At 34.6% G+C, this 24,527-nt stretch overlaps 1 protein-coding gene across 3 annotated transcripts in view; it reads left to right on the forward strand.

Annotated features, from left to right (window-relative positions):
- The first annotated feature begins 726 nt into the window (after nucleotides 1-726).
- The window catches only part of LOC143224925 (caskin-2-like), a 261,429-nt gene continuing 237,628 nt past the window's right edge, over nucleotides 727-24,527 (forward strand). For all 3 annotated transcript variants that reach the window (XR_013013515.1, XM_076453402.1, XM_076453405.1), the window contains exon 1: nucleotides 727-1,178. Coding sequence is in view for 2 of the 3 variants with exons in the window: in XM_076453402.1 (XP_076309517.1) it covers nucleotides 1,073-1,178 (106 nt within the window). In the remaining variant the exon portion in view is untranslated. The remainder of the gene's footprint in view (nucleotides 1,179-24,527) is intronic.

The raw sequence follows: 24,527 nt of genomic DNA on the forward strand, positions 1-24,527 counted from the left end.
CTGACTGTAACTGTTAATATTTTCCTTGTTGTCTAGTTTGACTGACTGTAACTGTAAATATTGTCCTTGTTGTCTAGTTTGACTGACTGTAACTGTAAATATTGTCCTTGATGTCTAGTTTGACTGACTGTAACTGTTAATATTGTCCTTTTTGTCTAGTTTGACTGACTGTAACTGTAAATATTGTCCTTGTTGTCTAGTTTGACTGACTGTAGCGTGCAAAAACTTTTCCAAGATCGCTGCAAGTAAATAGATCTATAATTCCAAAAATTCTGTTATCTGGTCAACTTTTGCAACGTAATGTTTCGATATTGATACATATGTATAATATTATATACTATATAGTTTTCAGACCAATGTATATCACAGTTTAAAAATGGCAGAGTGAGAAGCAAGTTTACAAACAGGAACTTCTTTGGGAAGCATTTTATATACACAAAGCTTATGAAGTAAAATATTCCGTAGAGGAATGTAAAATAAACACTAGATATTAAACAATAATCACGTTAGAGAAAAGCTAAAATAAAAGTTTATAACATATTAATTTATCTTTGTTTTCGTATGCACAAAACACCTTAAATACGCGATTATCTGAATAGCAATCAGTCAAGCGTTAATTCCCGCCAAAAAACAACTCTTCAGAAGACGGCTAACTGGTTAAATGTAGCGCATGCGCATTTGTAAACTGTATCGTACGATGTGTAAACGAACCTTCAAGGCAAAACACATCATGCTGTCAGGGAAGGAAGTCGTACAATGTCAGTGAGGATTGCCAGTGATCAAGACACGCATCACTAGATACGACAAGAGCTATACTGGAAAGAAATAATTGTTGTTAAGCTCAAAAGGGCGATATGCACATTTCTTGGTAGAGAAGTGCTTCACGATTTCGAAGATAAATCTCACGAAATGTGCAAAATCTAACAATCCACTGTTGCTTTAGGTCACCGACTTGGATAGGTAGTTCGTTTGTAGCTAGGGTCTGAAAACTAGACGTGTTTTTAGCTTACGAAGAGCTAAAACGTAACGATTCTTTCACGTGCTACCCTGGGAGAAAACGTAGTTTTTCTCGATGTTAACAACAATGGTGAAAGACCATGAGCTCTTCCAAGCTATTAAATCTCAGGATGTATCAGCACTATCGCGTATTTTGGCAAGATACAAAACATCAAAACACAGTAAGTAATTATTAATATACGAACCTTAATCTAAATTCAGATTTTGGTTGTTATTATTATTTTGCTATTTTTGAGAATTCATCATGAGCAAGTAGTTTCGATTGAGTTGGAATTTAACTTTAGCCTAAAGCGAGCTACGAATATGAAAATTTTATTTACGGATCACGACGTAAAATTACCTGTTTATAATAGAAAAATAAGAAATATTGCAATCATACATAATTTGCCTAAAATACATAATATTACGACTTGTTTTTTTTTATCTTAGGTGTAAAGTTTTTGTAAACCCCTCACGTTTCATTGCAGTTCTGTAGAGATGTTTTTATTTAATGTATTTATTTTGTAAAAGTCTCATAAATATGAGATACTGTATATGATATATAATTACGAAATATATTTCTTAACAATAATATAGTTATTTCAAACGATCCAATAAGTATTTTGCTGGAAACAACAACTATCCTACCTCTATACTTTATGCTGGAGAGATTAACATTTATCAAAATTATGTCAGACTACAATTTACAAATAATACTTTCTAATTATGCTTTTTATGGGTAAATTGCTGGTTGTTTTTTTTATATAATAGCCACCTGCAAAAGCTGCTTTTATATTATGTTATTTTTTAAATTTTGTTCCACAGACACTCCCACCAGATTGTATCCAAAGGCACTCTATTAACAGCATTAACTTTAAATTAACAATAATTTCACGTCAGTATTACTTTAAACCATGTTCACTTCCAGACTTGGATACATTGCTTTAGTGTTTCATTACAACGTAACTGACAAACGCGATTTATTAGGGCCTACCTAATTACCTGAAAACGAGTGAAAATAAATATTGTTATATATTAATAAAATCTTAAGTATAACTCATAAAATATAGGTATGTAGGGTAAATTACAGTGTTTTGGCAATGAAACTTGCTAATTATTTACAGGTTTTAACTATCTCGAAGCGCCATATATGAAAGTGCTCGGATAAACTTGTATTTATACTTTTGATATATATTAGTACTTAAAATGAAATGATAAATTAATTAGTCAATAAAGTAAATACACAAATAAATAAATAATCAAATACATCGCTAATTTGGGACATATTTTAAAGCACTTTATTATATTTAATTTTAAATACATGTAGGCCACACCACTAGGGGCGTTTTATGCTCCCCCCTGCCCTCCCAAAATCTTTTTAAATATTTTTTTCGATTCCCACCGATGCATCATACTTTAAACATCTTACATTTATAGGAAAGTGCTTGTAAGTTGTTTTTTTCGGTGATTAGGCATCCCAGTTTATTATGAGCGCAAGTTTTTCTTCCTACATTCGTTGTTAAGTGCAGTTGTTTCCTCGCTCTTAAAGGCCAGTTTGTTCGTAAGTTTACCCAAGTTTAGACGCACACGCTTATATGCTCTATAGTGCTAGTACCACTAACAGTATAAGTATCAATATTTATTATGAGTCTACAAATTAATGGGGCAAAATCGCAATCCTAGAAATCCAATGACCAGAGTGCTTGTTTAGGTAGATCTTTCCTCCTTGGATGAATCGTAAAGAATAATTAATTGTAGACAGGTTTAGGTTTACCTTCCGAACGTATTTGCATTATCGTGGTTTTGGATCGAGATTTATATCATTCTCACAATTTGTAAAAATTGTTTTGTTTGGATCCTGAAATAATTATTACTCTGAATTATTACCGTAGCTGATGTTGAATAAACTTTTAAATTTTGTTTTATTGTATCAAGTTTAGGATTGATAAACCTAGAGGCGATATGGTTTCAGTTGGTTGCAATTAGTAGAAAGTGGCTTGCGTGGTAATATTCAGTTCTTAGTTGGATATCGTGTAGGCGTGCGTATTCTCAGATCGTTGGTATCAGTAAGCTTAATATGGCCAGTCGACTCTTACAAAATACAGGGTGTTTGGAAAGTCACTGTGCAGTTTTGTAATCATATTTTATTCAGTCTATTTCAAGCCAGCAACTGATAGCGGTGTTTAGGAACAAAATAAGAAGGATCCAGGTCTGTATTGATGCCAACGGGGGGTCACTTTCAACATTGTTTATAATTGTCATTCATATTTACCTCCTGTATTCTATTTTTGAAACATGTCTGTTAATAAATATATAAGTGCACAGTGACTTTCCGAACACCCTGTAGAACCAGTAAAGAGCACTGAAGTTTCCTGAATAGGACAATGATAACAATAGATATTTTCTATAAACGTGTGTTGTAGTTTCACTGATTATCTCCTATGTGCTGTTATAGTTTGATGTAAACTTATGTAAAATATTTTGTTGACATGATTTGGGTGGTTGTTATGGTGACAACCTCATTGGGTTCTGTCATATGTTTCTTTCTTATTATTCTTTTTAACTTCCCATAAAATATTACATGTCTTTATTAATCAATGTAAATTAAAACGTTGATTAAATTATATTTTGAACTGTGATGATAATTAAACAGATTAATATTTTATTGAAAAATAATGTCTATTAGTTTTTTGTGTTTTATTTTTGAGTTCGAATATACAAGATGATGCAGACGTCTCGACCCATGTGGAAAATAGATACTGTGTTTTAAAGTTCAATAAACATATTTCTAATGTTAGTTGTACGTATTTCAGGAAAGAAAATACCCTAATGGCACAGTATATCAAGACATATATATATATATATATATATATCAAGTCATGTCATGCAATTTGAATAAATAAATATAGAACAGATTGTACATTTTTCCATATGGGTCCACACTTCAGAAAGACCCTGTATATTTCGCCTTGTACTATCAACAACTACGTAACGAAACACAACTTTAAAACTAAACTTAGAATAGTGTTTGTCAATATCTGGGTTGAATGTTTTAGTATTGCAGGGTTTCTTTAAAGGACAGATGTTAAAATAACACTATAAAAAGACGAAGCTGAAAATGAATATTTAAGTAAATTTCGAAACAAACAAATAGTGCACAATCTCTTAAAAACACCTTTAAACAAACAAATAGTGCACAACCTCTTAAAAACAACAACTTTAAACAAATCAGTAGTGCACAATCTCTTATAAACAACAACTTTAAACAAACTAATAGTGCACAACCTCTTAAAAAACATCTTTAAACAAACCAATAGTGCACAACTTCTTAAAAACATCTTTAAACAAACCAATAGTGCACAACCTCTTAAAAAACAACAACTTTAAACAAACCAATAGTGCACAACCTCTTAAAAACACTTTAAACGGCGTTTCCTATCAAAAGAATCACTGGATAGTGTTTTGCTTTCTAGGAAGTATATGTACATAAAACGTACATACAATCTTTCCTATAAACATGTATGAAAATACAGTGTAAAAATTTGACGTAATAATAATAATTATTACTTTATTCCCATAATGTAATGGTACAACTTGCTATACATAGGTTTATCAGTTTTTTACCGCGTACGAAATGGTGGAGATAAAGCAATACGGAAAACAAAACCACACGTTAAATCAGTTTCAACCTACTAACTACCAAATGACTGAATGAAATATATCAGAAACTCTGATCATATGAGTCTTTCGCCCTGATTTTAATTTGTCTCAAATTGTTTAATTTGTTTTAATATTCTAATCAGCAACTATTTAAACATCTTGTCACGAGTGTGTTTACAGTCTGTACGATGTCTGACATCGACCTACGAGATGTGATTTTCCGAAGGTCGGTAAACGACAGTCATTCGTCTGCAAATTTTTTGCTAATGAGATGTCCCGTATGTTATATGTTTTACTGTAAGAAAAAAAAAGGAATTTTGACACAGTGACAGCTGCAAATTGGCTTTCCCTGACTTATAGCTCGGTTGGAAGAATGTTTAAGGATTTTTTGTGTGTGTAATTGTAAGCGTGTCTGTGTTCCTGTGAAAACCGCATTCGTAATGTTAATTTTTACATATTTTCTATTAGTTATGAAATGTAAAAGTTTGACATTTGGTTTCATTACGGCAGTGATTCGTGGGCCAAGCCGAATTGTACGTTATTTTTATTCGTGGTTGGCAGAATTTATTGCAACTTTGAAGGAGTTACACGCACACACATCTCTTACAGCTGAACGTCCAGGAGTGGTATATTTTAAAAAAATATTGATAGTGTTACAGGTTTTGAGGCATTAGTTCAGAGAACTCAAGTAGGCTTAATCGACTTGTTCCTTCATACTTGTTTTATCAGCAGAATATTCATGAGCTAAAAGGCCTGGGATGGCCAGGTGGTTAAGGCACTCGACTTGTAATCTTAGGGTCGTGGGTTCGAATCCCCGTCACACCAAACATGCTCGCCTTTTCAGCCGTGGAGGCGTTATAATGTGAGGATCAATCCTATTATTCGTTAGTAAATGAGTAGCCCAAGAGTTGGCGATGGGTGATGACGACTAGTTGCCTTCCCCTTAGTCTTATACTGCAAAATTGGGGACGGCTAGCGCAGATAGTCCTCGTGTAACTTTGCACGAAATTCAAAGCAAACCAAACCAGAATCCAAAAACTTTGTCCCCGCTGGGATAGCGGTAAGTCTATGGATTTACAACGTTGAAATCAGGGCTTCGATTCCCTCGGTAGACACAACAGATAGCCCGAGGTGGCTTTGCTATAAGAAAGCACACACTCCAAAAGCTTAGTGATTTCTAAAATCTCCAAACAGATTTTTTTTTTTTTTTTGCTTGTTCAAGGAGAAATTGTAAGATATTATAAATTAAAATGTTTGGTAGCGTCACGTCTAATATTATGTATGGCAATAAATGTATAGATTCCAAAACGACCGTGTGTATTTTCGCATAGCATGCTCCAGAAAAATCTATTTGCTGAACATTTTGGTTACTGTTCTTTTTTCAAAGTTTTTGGATATATTTACATATTTTTGTAAAAAAGATTAGGAAAACAAAGAATATTATAATGTCAAACAGTTGTATGTATTTTGATGAAGACGAAACGTTGGTTAAAGTAAAAACTGTTTTTGTAATTATCTCGAGTACAAAGGTCGTTTTTTCTAATATTTTTTACTGTCCTTCGAGAGCGTAGAACGTATATAATTACATATGCTTATATAACTAGGATAAGTTTCAGTGGAAATCGTAGGGAAGACTTTATTTAACATTGGGGTTAAGTTAGGTTACCAGACGCGTCAACATGTGTCGTTGTTAGATATACCATGTGAATCAACGTACATTGTTGTAAGGTGTTATCAGATTGGTTAAAATACACCATAGTAAGGTTGTTCCCAAATGAGAGAAAGTACGTTGCTCAGAAATTCTTAGTGGAGATTCCTTTATCGTTTTATGGTATATTCTTCTAAAATAAATAAATATGGTCTGGACAATTTAGCCCCCTCCCCCCTCAGTAGCATAGCGGTATATCTGCAGACTCCTATCTCTAGAAACCGGGTTTCGATACCCGTGGTGGGCAGGACACAGATAATCCATTGTGTAGCTTTGTGCTTATTTTCAAATAGTTAGTTAAATTGGGCACTTTATTAGGGTAAAAATAACGAAATAAACTTACATTCTTTTCAAGAAAAGGTATCAGTAGTGTTACATTATCTCATGTACAGTTACATTACCTCATTTAGAGTTATATTATCTCATGTAGTGTTACATTCCCTCATGTAGAGTTACATTACCTCATTTAGAGTTACATTCTCTCATGTAGAGCTACATTACCTCATGTACAGTTACATTACCTCATTTAGAGTTATATTATCTCATGTAGTGTTACATTCCCTCATGTAGAGTTACATTACCTCATTTAGAGTTACATTCTCTCATGTAGAGCTACATTACCTCATTTAGAGTTACATTCTCTCATGTAGAGCTACATTACCTCATGTAGTGTTACATTACCTTATGTCGTGTTACATTCCCTCATGTAGAGTTACATTACCAAATTTAGAGTTACATTATGTCATTTAGAGTTACATTATGTCATTTAGAGTTACATTCTCTCATGTAGAGCTACATTACCTCATGTAGTGTTACATTACCTTATGTCGTGTTACATTCCCTCATGTAGAGTTATATTACCTCATTTAGAGTTACATTATGTCATGTAGTGTTACATTACCTCATTTAGAGTTACATTCTCTCATGTAGAGTTACATTACCTCATTTAGAGTTACATTATGTCATGTAGTGTTACATTACCTCATTTAGAGTTACATTCTCTCATGTAGAGTTACATTACCTCATTTAGAGTTACATTATGTCATGTAGTGTTACATTACCTCATTTAGAGTTACATTCTCTCATGTCGAGCTACATTACCTCATGTATTGTTACATTACCTCATGTAGTGTTACATTACCTCATGAATTAAAACAAAATCCATGGAATATGTTCACTTTTATTGATCATAACTAAAAGAATACGGATGGACCATGCATTCCTAATAGGGAAAGTCAACTGTAAGGATGAAATCCCTCAAAGAAAGGTAAATTCATTAGGAATGCAATATTTCGATCCGTGGTACATCATATAACGGGTTGAGCTATGTTTTGATGTGGCATAGCTTCTTACAAAGTACTGGAAGGTGTCTTGATCATACCCCCACCAGTCAGTCACTAATATTGTATGCAATTCTTGTTTATGGTCTCCCGAACTCCCTCTGGCGACAACCCTGCAAATAAAAAGTTGTTATTGAAGTCCTGCTTTAAGTCAGAACTGCAACAATCTCGTTATTTGAACATGAACTAAAACCAGCCCTGTAATTAATTTTACATCTAACAAGCTGTTATCGCAGAGAGTATAATAAGTATAGATCTTTGTTTACTTATTTTTTATCTTCGTATTAAGTATGACAATAGGCTATAACGACTGACCTTAAGAACTTTGTTTGCAAAATAAAGTTAGCGCTGGTGTAACATTAAGGGCATTCTGGTTCACTACCTTTATGACAGTTTTCACGCCCACAAGAGTGCCATCCAACAGGAATGGTTTCATATTATTGCAGTTCAGGATCTGGGAGCGTCTCTTAACAGCTGGATCGTGATGTTGTGTTTAGCAATCATCTAATACACGTGAAATTCATTCCGCGGTTCTAAATTTTCGGTTTTATTAACTATGTCCAGCAGTGTTCGTTTGGCTAGATGGTCAGTAGCACACTCAAATGTCGATGCTTTCTCCACACAGTACTTGGGAATATTGGTGGTACTTGTTCTACTGACGTCACAGTACTTGGGAATATTGGTAGTACTTGTTCTACTGACGTCACAGTACTTGGGAATATTGGTAGTACTTGTTCTACTGACGTAACTTCATATTTCGCGAAATTCCTCGAAAGCCCACGAATGTCTATCAGTATCATACGTATGAGTAGCTAAAGGTATTAATATGGAAGACATACTAAACGCGTTGCAATATCTCTAGTATTGAACACAGAATATACGTGTGTAAAATAGGTCGGCTGCTACATAATATTTACAATCCAAGAACATAGCCATGTATATTATGTTTTTGAAGCTTCAAATGCTTTGTTGCTTTGTTTTTGTTTTCATTTTCAGTTCATTATATTATATAGAAAGAACTCTAGTATTTTTAAGCTTGTCCCCGTGGCTCAACGATGAGCCTGAAGTCTTATGATGCTAAAATCAGACTTCGATACCCGTTGTGAGCCCCGAACATATGTTTCCATGATGTAGCTTTGTGCTTAAGAACAAACAAATAAACAAAGTAGAGATTCTAAGTTAAAAAAAGTATCTTAATATAAATCATGACACCTTTCTTGGCCTCGTAATCTGAGTATCGCGTGTTCGAATCCTCGTCACACTAAACATGCTCACCCTTTCAGCCGTGGGGGCGTTATAACGTTACGGTCAATACCACTATTTGTTGGTAAAAGAGTAGCCCAAGAGTTGGCGGTGGGTGGTGATGACTAGCTGCTTTCCTTCTAGTTATACACTGCTTAATTAGGAACATTTTATGTAGCTTTGCGCGAAATTCAAAAACAAACAAACAAACAAATACCTTTCCAAAACATTTCTACGGTGAAAGGTTTCAAGGTCATTCAGCTTCCCCTTTATTACTTCCAGGGGAGTGCTTTTTTCTTCACCCTCTGTACCTTACCTTGCAGAGCAGTCGTCACCGAGTGCTACCAAATAGGTTACAGTCGTGAGAAAACTCTCGTCATCAGGATTGGACGTTCGTCAGTCTGGCGTATTTTCCGGGACCTGAGCGTGTTCTTCGATTTCTTGACTGAAGAACTAGTACTTTTGTTATTCAGTTAGGTCGATCGTTTTCTAATAAAACCAAAATACTCTTTTCTTTCTATCTCTCTTTCTTTTTCCCCCCAGAGACAAGAACAAAAAGAGTAAATCTATCTGGAACACGTCTGCTCTGAATTGTTAATATTGAGCTCAAGTCGGGTATCTCCATGGTAGCTTTGTTCTTTAATAATATCGGAACAATAGAAACACATTATGTGCAACCTACAATAGTTAGGTAAGGCCCACAGTTCTATATATATTAATAAAGAGTGTACATACATAAATATAGTACAAATAAAGGTGAATAACTTTATTATTTTGATGTATTCATTTTTTGTTGTATCTGTTTTTACTGAACATTCGTATCTACACGTGCTACAAAAGTTTTTTTATTCCACAACTCGGAGAAACTTCTACCCTTGTTACAAAAAGTTGTCTTCCAACAGGATGGAGCACCTCCCCACTTTGCTCGAATTGTTAAAGTATTTTTAAACTAAACTTTTCCAGAGTGTTGGATTGGTAGGTGAGGACCTATCAAATAGCCCTCTCGTTTACCCGATTGAATCCCTTTAGATTTTTATGTTTTGGGTTATTTGAAAACAAAAGTCTTCTGTAACAAACAAAAAAAAATCTTGAAGAATTGACACATCTGATTCTTATCCATCCTTACGTGTTGGATTGGTAGGTGAGGACCTATCAAATAGCCCTCTCGTTTACCCGATTGAATCCCTTTAGATTTTTATTTTTGGGGTTCTTTGAAAACAAAAGTCTTCTGTAACAAACAAAAAAAAATCTTGAAGAATTGACACATCTGATTCTTATCCATCCTTACGTGTTGGATTGGTAGGTGAGGACCTATCAAATAGCCCTCTCGTTTACCCGATTGAATCCCTTTAGATTTTTATTTTTTGGGTTCTTTGAAAACAAAAGTCTTCTGTAACAAACAAAACAAAACGTGAAGAATTGACACATCTGATTCTTATCCATCCTTACTGATAAGTTGGAAAATGTTTTCTTAGAATTTCAACGCAGAATTAGATTAATGTGAAACCATATTTATTTTAAAGTCCTATGACATACAAAAACAACTAACATTCCCTAAAGGCCGGATATGGTATCTTCCAACAAACACAAACAAAATTTACATACCTGAGTCACGCAATGCTTTACATATTATATTGATTTTGAAAAGTCTGTCCTCACAGAATTTACACTGATTTTACAAATAAATGTAACCAACAGTTGCAGACCTTCCAATGTTTGGTACGTATTTTCAGAAGGAAAAACTCATTTGGTTTTCTCTTGAAAAATTGGAACAAGAGCTGCTATAGTTGTAAGTTATAAAAAATTCCAACTTAAAAATCAGTTTGAGTATGTACGTATTGTTTTTGTTCTTGAGGTTAGTGTCAGCAGTGTGGTTTTCTTATCAAATCATGGATTTGCTAGCGCTGTGCGCTAGACAACATGTAAAATCTGAAGAATCAGGCTGTGGGTAAATGACAAACATTATTTTGACACCACAGTTTCGTTGTTGACCGATACTGATTGCGAATACGACAGTTTGGTTGCGTTCGTTAGATGGAAGCCACGTATAATTTATACCAAAAACTTGACTAGCTATTGATAATCGTACCTAGAGGAGCATAGCGTGAACCGTATCTTATTTTACGATGATAATTGCGTCACCAGGGGGCGTACACAGCACTAACATTTCAGTTGGGGAATGTATATATTTGTTTGTAGTTAAGCGCAAAGGCACACGAAGAGCTATCTGTGCTATGCCTACCACGGGATCGAAACCCGGTTTATTGCTGTGTAAGTCCAAAAACATACTGCTAGGCCACTGAGGTACAAAATATCTCTATACGGCAGTAAAAGGTAGACTATTGTATAGTTATATAATGAATACACAAACGGTCGGTAAAAAAAGTAAAAATAGAGGTGCAGTCAGTAGAGTGTATACCTCCGCCACGCAGTGTTGATCATATTCGGCTCCCCAAAAAAAAAGACGAAAATGTGTCTGTATGTCCGTCGTTATCAACGGATCCGCGTCATTTTGCTCAGGATTATAAGGAGTAATATTCACTGAGTTTCATCAAAATTCGTTAAATTTTGACTGAGTTACTGAGCAAAATAGTGTTAAAAATCAGTCCCTATGACATCCCCCCCCCACAAAAACAAAAACTTCTAACTTGGGTTAGAATCAAAGTGAATATCAACTTTCGCTCAAATCCATTCAACCACTTTTGAGAATTCTTGTTAACGAACACAAACGAGTGAACACATAACCCCTGACCTTTGCGGTGATGGAGGTAAAAAAATGACCAAGGTAGAAAATAAACAAAAACATATCAAATGAAGTGTTACGTGAACTATCGTAAATCACGTTTTAAAATAATATCTATTTATTTTTCTAACATATACATAATTATTTTTAAAATAACTTCATACTTCCAATATAGAAATGTTAATTTTGATTGGTTCGTTTGGCTTGAATTTCGCGCAAAGCTACACGAGGGCTATCTGCGCCAACCGTACCTAATTTATCAATGTAAGACTAGAGGGAAGGTAACTAGTCGTCACCACCCACCGCCAACTCTTGGAATACTCTTTTACCAACGAATAATGGGATTGACCGTCACATTATAACGCCCCAATGACTGTAAGGGCGAGCATGTTTGGTGTGATGGGGATTCGAACTCGCGACCTATAGATTACAAGTCGAGTGCCTTAGCCACCTGGCCATGCCGCGGCCATTTGGCTTTTAAACAGTAACCTTGAACGTCTAATAGTGTATTTATGAACAACGTTCGAGATAACATTTTCTCTCTTCAACCCAGTTAATGAGTTTTTGGTACTGAACAAAAGTCGTTTTGGATATGAATTTTATGAGAGAGCAGATAGATCTTACAAAGTATTTTTATAAACCTCTGATTTGAAATACGAAATGGTTTGTTTGTGGGCAATCTGCTACGTCCATTACCTGGAATCGAAACCAGGATTATTAACGTTGTAAGCACGTGAACTTACCGCAGTCCTACCTAGGGATAATACAAAATTGACAGGCGATTAGAAGGGTGTGGGGGAATAATTTGCACTTTACACGATTTTTATCACAAATATTAGGCTGTTGGTTTCCAGAGCTTCGCTAGCGTTTCACGTTTCTATCCTAACTTTGTTTCTGACAGTTCTAGTCAATTATAAGTAGAAATACTGAAAAGTAAACAAATATAAATTTCTTGGTTTGTGCTGTCCTGATGAAGCTGCAGTGGTAAGACATTGGCTGAAATAAAAAAAAAAGCAAAACAGCAACATTATCTGGAGAGTACAAGTCGTCCCCCCACCTACATTCTTGGTTTGACTCTTGGCCTGCGCATTATTGCCCAAAAAAAAGCCGAGATTCTAAGCCTACAGTTTTTCCTCTAACGTTCATAAAATAGCTGATTGTTTTTAATAGTTTATAATAATTTACATTTAATTTATTTTGGCCAGCAAAATTACTTTGTTAGGTAATCCTGTAGTACACTTCCACCAGTGCTGTTATGTTATATTGTTGCAATGTTGGATTGTTTTCGGTTACTACCGTTTTTCTACTTGTGACCCTCAAAGACGTTCGAAACGTAGTGGTGAACAGTAACGTGTTTTGTTTTGTTTTTAAGTTGTTAGCGATCATTCTCAAATATAGCTTCAGTCATTTAGCCAGAACTGAAAACTGTTACAAAACTATATATTTTTATATGACATTTTTTTATCAGAGAGTCAAGTTTGGAGCATTGTTACAAATGGAAAGTGATTTAGTTCTTTAATTTATTGTAATCGAAGTAAAATTCTGCGAGCTTTCGAGTAGTTGTGTATTTCGTTTGTTTTAAATTACATGTTAAAGGGTTGAAGTTATCTTTATCGAACCTAACGTTTATGAAAAGCATTCAGGATTAGGCCCAATGTGCACCTAGTGCACGAGTTCAAACGGGTCATACACGAATACTACTACACATATAATTTTTAAATTTAAACGTGTAAGTATTTATTTAGATTGTTGTATGCAAAATAATCTCTAAAATGTAAATGTAATAAAATATTTTCATTCTCAGGCCGAAAATTTTTGCCTGGGCTTGGATTCTGAATTGTTTTTTTTTTTTTTGTAATTAAGCACAAAATTATACAATGGGCTATCTGTCCTCATCCAAACACGGGTATCGAAACCCAGATTCTTACGTTGTAAGTCCGCAGACATATCGCTGTGCCACTGGAGAGCAGGGGGTCTGAAATTCAAGATGTCATATTGAATACAAATAGTGAATAAAAAACAACCTTTTTACATTTATAACAACCGTTATTTATATTATAGAAGTGTGGATTATTTCATGAACAGAAACTCAGTTCATTCAGAGTTAGTATGTTTCTTACTCAACTTTGTAACTTTGGGTCCAACCACCAGAAGCAGGTTTCTAGACACTTTGTCCCACATTCAGTTTTGTTTGCTCCCAAGCTATATTGTACTAAATATTTACACTAAACAAGGTTTAATATATATGTGTGTATGTGTGTGTGTATTTTTTACCAGCCTTCCTCTTTTGTATTTATTTTGAGTCTCGGCCTTTAATTTAGGCCCAGATTAGGGTATGTGTATTGGAACGAACGGTTAGTTATTGTTGTGCACCGTGAAGCAGGAATGCACTTACTATGTTATTTTTTATGGGGGGACAAAAAGTCGCTCTAAGGCACTCATGAAGTGTATTAAAATAACTAGTTGACTTTTTTGGCAGTTTCACTTTTTTGGCCCAAAGCGTTATTCTTTGCTACATCTGACAAAAATTTACGTATTACTCGAAACACTGTAACTATTCTAAAGGGACATGGTGAATAAATATTAATACGTTTTTGAATGGTTTGATGTAAAGCCCTTCACTAAAACTTAAAACACTATCTATTTGAAGAAAGATTCACGTGTAAAGAATTGATACTGTTAATGATATATATATATATATAAGCATTATATATTTTTCTCATCGCACGATACATTCTTTGCCACAAGGGTTCAATTCATACTGCCACCAGCTTTCCTTCAGCATTGTAACATATTGCTTCCTGCAAAGTTGATTTCAAATTCAAACCCATTTATGTCTAAAATACAGTTGGGCTATTAAAAAAATGCATCTTCGGATTTTAAATTAAATACTTGAAATAAACAAAATATCAACATATTTTGCCCTATCATCAAGAATATTACTTAATTAATTGATGGAGCTTTCTGTTACTTATACCCTTGCAATATCACAAGATATTTAACAGTGATATTAAGATCATAAACTTTCATTACAAAGTTAATTACTTACATTGTATTAAACCGACGTATTAAGTTAGTATGATGAAGGATGACGCCATTTTTAAGTTGATGGTTTTATGGTATAAGCGTCTTTTCTGAGTTGGCGAAGCATAACTCTACTTGCCATAAGACAATAATATGAGGTCTATTTATAACAAATGGTTCATTTAAATAGCCCGTTTGATTTTTATTATTTGGATCCCAGCTGGTTAATGTCAGAATGGACATGGTGGACCACAGTGTGATTGAAATGTTATACAATCTTCTTAATTCTTGAAAAACAAAACCCAAAGAACTGAACAAAAATATAAAGGAAAAATTACGATAGGAATAATATTAATCAGCAGTAAATATGAGAGCTTATAACGTAATAAGTCGGGTTTCGATAACCGCTGTGGACAGTGTGTAAGTAATAGTCCATCGTGTAACTTTGCGCGTAACAATAAACGAACAAAAGAAGTCAACGATTACACGACAAATATAGTTTATTTAATTTTTTTTATTAGAAAATATACTTAACAAAATGTAATATTAATTCTTGGTCAGGAACCTGTTAATTAATTAATTTAAAAGTATAGTAACTGAAACTCTTTCCTGATGACGACAGGAGAGTATGTTTGTTTGTTTTTTAGAATTTCGCACAAAGCTACTCGAGGGCTATCTGTGCTAGCCGTCCCTAATTTAGCAGTGTAAGACTAGAGGGAAGGCAGCTAGTCATCACCACCCACCGCCAACTCTTGGGCTACTCTTTTACCAACGAATAGTGGGATTGACCGTCACATTATATCGCCCCGACGGCTGGGAGGGCGAGCATGTTTAGCGCGACACGGGCGCGAACCCGCGACCCTCGGATTACGAGTCGCACGCCTTATGCGCTTGGCCATGCCAGGCCTAGGAGAGTATGAACCGAAACGTTGTAATCTTTTAAAATCAGAATTTATTTGATTTTAAAAGTTTTTATTATCGTGTTTTAATCTCGCGCAAAGCTACACGAGGGCTATCTGCGCTAGCCATCCCTAATTAAGCACTGTAAGACTAGAGGCAGATAGTCATTACCACCCACTTACAACTCGCTTGCTACTATTTTAAAAATCAACGAATAATGGGATTGACCGTCATATTATAACGTTTCCAGGGCTAAAAGGGTGAGCGTGTTTGGTATGACGGGGATCCGAACCAGCCACCCTCAGATTGCTAGTCGAACTCCCTAACCACCTGGCCATGCCGAAGCGCTATAACTGTATTTTTTAAAACGTAACATTATCGTGGGTCATACTTTTTTCAAAAGATAGTTTAATTGATAAAAACTAAATTACAGTGTTGAGAAAGAACGTACAGAATTAGTAAAGAGACATGAAAAGTGTTGGTAGGACGAACATTTTTTACATTACAACTAACTATACAACTAGTTATTGCTCTGTAAGAGTTGAGCAGAACCAGTTCAGAAAATATGATAAAAATAAATTAACATGTCTAAATGAAAAGACATTACATTATTTTCCATTACTAAAAACTGAATTACTGTCACTTCTTATTCTTAAAGAAAATGTTATCATGTAAGAACTTCGAAAAGACAAATCAATATTCGAAAATATTCAAATATCCTGGGTATTTTTTTCTTGCGATTAGATTTTTGAAACGTTTTCAGCGAATGGTTAAAAAAAAACAAAAAACAAAAACAAACCCTGCCGAAGTGTTATTCTGTTTAGAATAAATGTTTTCAACATAAACCATTCAATTTGTATTCGAATCACGTAATTAGTTGTCTATTACTATATAGAGATTATACACTGTGGTAAAAAGGGAAAACTTGTAAATTATGCTCGTCTCAATATTTTTTACGTTTGTTAAGTGCGTAGCAGACCACGTAACCCGTCTCTACTGAAAGATATCGAACTGTTTACACTTTTTAAGTCCATAACGGTTCATGTAACCCGTTGGGACTGAAGGATATTTGGTTGTTAATTTTCTGTTGATATAAAATTGATTCTGTGTTCAAAATGATTGAAGTTGATCCGGGTATTCTAGCGAGTAACTTGACGTATATATAGGTTTAATTCTATTCAGTCTTAACGCGTGGAAATCTATCAAAATCCTACTGAGGATCGACCTCGATTTAATTAAGTCCACATGAGTGCGTCTTCGTCTGACAAGTAAGACTCATTCGGTTTTTAGCTGTATAAACGAACTAGAAGCTTCAGTACTTAAGTTATAGCACTAAGAGTATATAGCCGATAAATCAATCAATGTAGAACGCACTTATTGTCAGCTGTTGTTACAAAGTATGTTCTTTGAGCACGTATGTAGTATGCAAATGTTTGGCTTGGTTATTTTCAAGCATAATGCTGCACAGCGGGCTATCTACCACGAGTATCAAAACTCGACTTTTAGAGTTATAAGCCTGCTCTCTTACTGCTGAATCACCAAAGGAAGGGCCAGTACGTATACAGATACATCATTATGCATGTTACAAACGCCTTTCGGAATGTAGTATTATAAGTAATTCACTTGTCACTAGTGTTAAAGGAAACGGTGGTGGAAACACAGGACTTTTTATCTTTTTTTTTTTTTTAAGAACGTATATCTTTAAGTTTCATGGTTATAATGCTTTCATTTGCTACAAAGTAAACACTATGCATTATAGTAACTCTTTGAAACCTGGTGAGGTTATGTGATAAACGATCGAACGGTTTAATGTGTGGTACGATACGATGCTTGTTACACAACGTGACGCGATATTTCAGTTGTGAAGCTGTAATTACGACAGCCAATTCCTTGTTCAGTCAAGAACAATCGTGTTGGCGGCAGGCACTGCTGAATGGTTTATCTTCTCCTAGCCCGTACTTTAAAATGTCCAATTCCTGCTCACTTCTTTGTTTTCTAAACGTCAAAAATCGGATCCGAATGAAGAAGACGTGGATGGACGTGTTAGTATAAATACCACAAAAGTGTTGTAGTCGAATTGTTTACCAATACAGCATAACATTGTTATTTTAAATACCATATGTTTACACAAGTGTGCTAACTTAGTGCACGTACTACCGAAGTACGTTACAATACTGTATTTAATTGCATCTTGTTTTACAATTACTGTTACGTGTTATAGAAAATTGGTTAATAAATGTTCTAGAAATGTATGAAAGTTTGTAGAATCTCAATACCTTAGACGTTGTGCAAACGTTTTTGATTTTTTTTATACATTTGAATGTATTGATATTTAAATCGGATTAACTTAGAAAACGTTTTGCAGATTGTTGATTATTGAAAGTGATGTATTTGAATTTTCTATATATAAAAAATTAAACACGTAATCAAACTGTAAACGTGATTATCTTGCGTTCTACAGTTCAACTTGTGTCTGTATAAATCAGAGAAAACGGCTTTCAAAACAGCAATCTAATTTACAAGGCCAATCCTAATGGCTTAATTCACAAAGCTCACAGTTTGTTGAATTCAGAAACCTTTCGAAACACCTTTCCTGTCTGACACGTTGTAATCCGATGTCTTTACCAAACATCTATTGTTTTCTTTGTTATAAAATTGACGAGTTTCTATAAATTTCATCTGTCAAGGCCTCAACCTCAAAGAGTCTCTACAATGCATTTTTTGTATGCAGTTTTGAGTACATGACTAACCATGTATCCTACTGCTGCTTCCTTCTGGGGAGAAAGGGGGGTGTAGTTTGGTGCACCTGAGTAATAACGGTCATCATGTATAGTTTCGCGTACTTCATGGTTATGCCTGCGTATCTGATACGTGTGCAAGACAACGAACGATATTTATAGTTATCACCATGAAAGTTACATGAAACTTTAAGAACCTCAAATCGACTGAGAATTGACAACTATGAAATCATAATAAAAGTAAGTGAATACTCCCAAGTTCCAAAACGAGAGTTATGTGTGTCAAAAAGTCAAAAGTTAAGTAACGTTTACTCCTATTAGGCCTAAGTTACTATATCCAGTAAGGCAACATGTTGGAAAGGGAAAATAAATTCATATTATTTACAGAGGGAGGGAAAACTTACCAGTGAAAAGGTACAAGATCAGCTCTTTGTATATTGTTACAGTTCCATACAAAATATTTGCTTTTTACTTTATGTAAAGGCTACAACTCTATAAACTACACAAGTATGAAAGTGTGTACAATAAAGAAATGATAAGACAGCCACTTTATAACTATGGTTTATTACGTGAAGTACCTCTTTTTTAATTCGAATACTACTTTGAAAACAAAATGATTTTTTTTTAAATAAACTTTTCTATTAATTGTGCGCACATGTCTATCTATCTATCTATATATAAGGCTTTTAAGATTAATCACTACGTTTTCTACCTCGTCCAGTGAGGTAAATCTAGCACATCAAGAAGACATGAATGCGTCATAGGTTCAAAGTTCAAGAGTCGAGCTATACTCGTTCTTGCAAGATTAACAACATCCAAAGTGCTAGATATCTCGAAGTCACTTTAGATAAGGGTCGTAGAAAAGTAACACAACATTTTTTTCAATTTTTCATACGGTTTTAACTTGTTCAAATTATAAGATACCGGTAAATATAACCGTATAGAATTTCGAATACGAGGAATCATCTGACAAAAAACAAAACAAAAAAAAAACAATTGGTGTATACCAGCCTTCTAGGCCTAACGTGTGTTCTGACTTCATAATAAGACCTTTGTATTCATACATTAAGTTAGTTATCTGTAGCACAAGAAAAACAAATGCAGAAACTATACAAACACTAAACCACCTTTGGTTCCTGGGGTCAATAGATTAGGATGTTCAGAAACGGAAAGTATTTCTGAGAAATTAGATTTTACACAACGGCTAGAGTGGTCTGTTTATTACTTTCTTGTACACTTTACTGGTGTTGGATTTCACTCTAACTTTAACACGTTTTTTTATATCTTCGTTTTTCACGATTCTCGTGTATTATTTCTGTACTTCATAGTTTCCAGATCTTTAAAACAATTATTAATTTATTACAACAAAGAATGCAAATGTTAATTAGATTCACGCGACTTATGTTTATTAAACACAAAACTATTAATATTTTATAGGCCAGTAACTGCTTATGGGGTCTTCCGTCACCAGTGTGTTCCATAGTGTGTTTGTTTTTATAGCAAACCGACATCAGGCTATCTGCTGAGTCCACCGAGGGAAAGCGAACCCCTAATTTTAACGTTGTAATTCCGTAGACTTACCGCTGTACCAGTGGGGGACATGTTCCGTAGTCGACTTCCAGCCTGGGAAACGCTCTACTATTATACACCATTTTACATATCTAAAGTTTCTTGTGCAGTCATGTTAGTTGGATGGTTTTTGTATGCCATAAAACTTGTATGTGATGATAAAAACAATCAAAACATTAAACTCTTGGTACTTCTTTGGTTTTTGCTTTCCTTTTTCCTTTTTTATTCTTTTCATCTTTCATCACATTTTATCACAGACAGGGCTGGCGATAGCTTGACTAATGCCCTCAAATGTCTGGCGTTCTTATCAGAATTAAGACTGAAACCTTTGACAACCGCCTGTGTTGCTTACCCTTAACGGCGGGTCTGATCATAACAATGTTTTACACGAGTGCTGTTTGTTATTAATGTGTTATGCGTTTTGCTTGATTTATCATTTTTTTGGTCTACACAGATTCTCACAATTTCTTAGCCACATTGGAGAATAGACAAAGTTTAACATCGTTGAACAGTTACGTGTCGATTAATAGCAATATAGATATTTGATGCTTTTTTTTTTGTAGTGATGCGTTAAGAGTTTGTTTGAAAGGTAAATTATGTTATCTGAATGACATATAGTTTCGTTTGGTTTGAATCTCGCACAAAGCTTGTAAAGTATTTACTGTTGTACATTTATTTTAGTGCCTACACTTGATTCTCTATAATTTTTTTTGCATATGAGTATATGTATTCACGAAGTTTGTAGAACGTTCTTGAGTGTAAAAATCGACAATACTTGTTCGATGAAATCGCGTTAAAACAGTGCCGAAATTTCTACAAACTTGTGTGATTCCTATAAAATTCGGCTCGCCGAGAGACAGAAGAAGAGAGTGTTATTGGACAGCTACAGTCAGTACGTTATAGGCCTAGGAAGCTATAATTATGATTAATGTCTATTAATAGGAAAACTACAGAATTAGATCAGGAATTTTATAGATTTCGAACATTGCAAACCATTCAACCTTCGTGAATTAATTCGGGTTTTAGAATTTCTATAAGGACATCAAACATCTTTGCTGGAGGGAGTCAGCTTGTATCCGATATTAGGCCAATCAAGAAACAACAACTAGCTAGCTCAAGCGAAGTGCAACAGTATCAACTCAGAATTAATTTACTCGGCGTGGAGTTGGATCGTCGATAAAATATTTAGTTTTAGACCGAAAAAAAGACTCAGTGTTGTAAGTTTGTAAAACTGTTGTATATAAACAATCATCTGTAATAACTATTAGTAATAACCGTTATTATAAATTGTATTGTTTTAATGTTTGTATATTAAAATATATTTGTGTTAAAAAAGGAAAACGTGTGTATCATTCTTGTTGACAAATAACATAAATTTAATACATATTAACAATTAATTAACTACTAAGGTCAAATTCAAATTTCCTGTTATTTGAAATAGTAATACGTAACGTACGTAATGTAATAAATCGGAGACTCATCCGAAATAAATATAATATGTAACAAGCTTCTGAAAGGCTATATGTGCGAGCCGTCACTTATTTATCAGTGATAGACTAAAAGAATGGGAGCTTGTTAACATCACCCACCGCTAACTCTTGGGCTACTCTTTTACCAACGAATATTACGATTGATTGATTGTCACATATAAGACCCTTACGGTGAAAGGGCTAGCATGCTCAATGAAGAGGATTTAAACCCACGTCCCCCATATTGTGAGTCGACCATCATAACCCCCAAGCTATTCTACATCCTAAATGACGTAAATATTAATGCAAGCCTAATCAGTGTAATAAAAACTTGATTAATACGTATAGTTAGGTAAGTCTATGTTTCAGTTAGTGATAATTCAAAATATTTGATGATTGGGCTGTTTCACAATAGTAATAATTTGAAACAATTAGTCATTCAAACTATTTTACTATTCAAACTGTTCTGGTTTTGTGTGTTGAAAAAATTCATACCTTGAATAAGCAAAGCCCATCACGCTACGTCAATCCTCTCACCTGCCAATCAATATTACATACTTTTAGAAACTTCTCTATTAAAAACACATGACCTTTCACAGTATTCTCTTCCGTTTACTTATGATGACCAGTAGAATGTGTTGAGACTTAACTGTCTCGATAACAGTAATTTCAGAAGTCGTAGTGTTTAACAGCCCTTACTTGCATCAGTATAGACGGAATCTGCAAGGATTTTCAATACTAGTACTATTTTTTTTATCATCTTAAGATATCTAAGGTTGATTCTCAAACATTGGGTTTATGGACGAAAACGTCGTTGACAACGAAGGTAACAAACTGACGAAACAATGCATTATAATTTTTGTAAGTAAAAGGTAAGAAAGTATGCATAGCTTGTTATAATCATCATCGGATAGTTTGCGCTAATCGAAGCTGATATATTTTCATTAAAAGTTACAAGAGACGATATCTTCTTCAGAGATTGCCCTTTTTAAAATGTCGAAGGGTGTGATTTTTCACATCGGTATTTATTTCCTTGCGCAGAAATAACTCGTAGTTTTCCACTTAGTAATCAGGGCAGATAACCCTCGTGTCGCTTTGTGGGAATTTCAAAATAAACCAAACCAATCCACTTACTAATCTAACTTAAATTATGCGAATCTCGGAAATAAAACTATTATTGTCTAATAAGACATTATTTCATAAAGTATTGTTTTGAAGAGGTTTTAAAAGACAGTGAAAGAAAGGGAAATTTCTAAAGGGAAAACATGGTAGTTTTAGTTTATGTTTTAAGTTAGTCGGAAATAATCAGGTATGTTTTTAGTGGCATTTCGCTGTGACTTGGAAACTGATATCGTTATAAATTTTCATTTATTAATTTCGTCAAGCTGCAGTAATCTAATAATGTAATGAAGCTAAGTATATATATTATTTACTGGTTGTCATTAATGTTTTTCTTTTTGTTAGTAGTTCAGAACACTGGCTGACCAAGAGTCATCGTTATCAGGAAACTTGCAGTTTAGATCCTACAGACTCCCCTTCCCCTCGGTTTACATACCTCACAAGGTCACGTGCGTGAATCACGCCCATTTTTAAAACGACCCTGGGGCAGTTACCTCGGAGAACGTTGCATAAAAATACAGAATACCGCGTATTAATGGTCTAATGTAAATAGTCATGTATATGTGTATTCAAGTCTTCTTTTAACAGGTGTGTTGAAAAAAGTTCTCAGTCATTTAAGTTTGTGTTACTTTGGAGATCAAAATTTCTCACTAAAACGTTTCGCATGTTGTGCGTTAAGATTTCGTTATCTACTCGGGATCCCGTCTCCACGAACTTGGTGGTAGTCAAGCCTGTTCACAGGAAAAATCCTCAGAATCTCGAGGAAGACTAGTCACGTGACACGCTCCGCTGCGTGAAATTGAGCTGTGATAACAATTGTGACAACCTTGGAAAAACAAAACAAGTGTTTGTCGACGTTTAACGATTGTTTTTGTGTCTCCCAGTTTGTTTGTGGAGATCGAAATTCAGCGTAGAGGTTTTAGAAACGGTGTTCTGTTCTTAACTGTACTGAATTATAAGCACGTTTCTGTGTAAACTCTCGTTCTATAGTTCCAGAGTGATTTTTTTTTTTCACAAGTGCTTTATGGAGTGAGAAAATTAATTGTATTACTGAAATTTTTCTTTTTTTCTGGTGAATATCACTTGAGAAGAACTGTTTACTGTGAATCTCAGTGTTATCACGTACCAGGAATGTATTTTTTGTACTTGTATTTACGATAAAGCTGACCCTAATTTTAAACTACTGACCAGAGGGAAGTTAGCAAGTTACCAACAGACTACCACTGACTGTCCATAGTCTTATAAGGCACTCATAGTTTAAAGTACGGGGAACTTTTGTAGTGTCGCACAGATATAAAAGTGGCTCCTAAATTCAGAGCTCTACCACATGACAACTAACGTACCAACAAAAATGTAATGCATTTTTTCTCCGTGTTATAAAAACAGTTTATTTAACTTCTAAGGGAGATATAACATGAAACAATATTATTTTTTTACCTTCGGCATTTTGTAAAAAATTACTTCAACTACACTATAGACTGATATTGCTTAATATAGAAGTAAAACGATACTAGCACGTATCATAGTAGGAGAGGTATCTCCATAGAGGCGACAAGCGCGATGTTGGGAATACATCTATTCGCAAGCATCACATGTGTATTGAAACGATAGCTTAAGTTTAACCTAAGTTAATCCCTTGAACCACGCTTTCGTTTTACAGATATCTTCATTGGACGTTAGCTCCTCCTAATCAATAAGACAAGCACAAAAAAAATCTTAAAAACGTATTCTAGGAGACGTAACAAAAACTTACTTCCTGAAGTTGTTATTTTAACTTTTGTAGTGGTCAGGTGCTAATAAAACATAAGACGACGATGGTAATATATTGTTTTTTGTTTGTTTTTGAATTTCGCACAAAGCTAGTCGAGGGCTATCTGTGCTAGCCGTCCCTAATTTAGCAGTGTAAGACTAGAAGGAAGGCAGCTAGTCATCACTACCCACCGCCAACTCTTGGGCTACTCTTTTACCAACGAATAGTGGGATTGACCGTCGCATTATAACGCCCCCACGGCTGAGAGG

The sequence above is a fragment of the Tachypleus tridentatus genome, chromosome 9 (genome assembly GCF_004210375.1).
Source record: "Tachypleus tridentatus isolate NWPU-2018 chromosome 9, ASM421037v1, whole genome shotgun sequence".
NCBI lineage: Eukaryota > Metazoa > Arthropoda > Merostomata > Xiphosura > Limulidae > Tachypleus > Tachypleus tridentatus.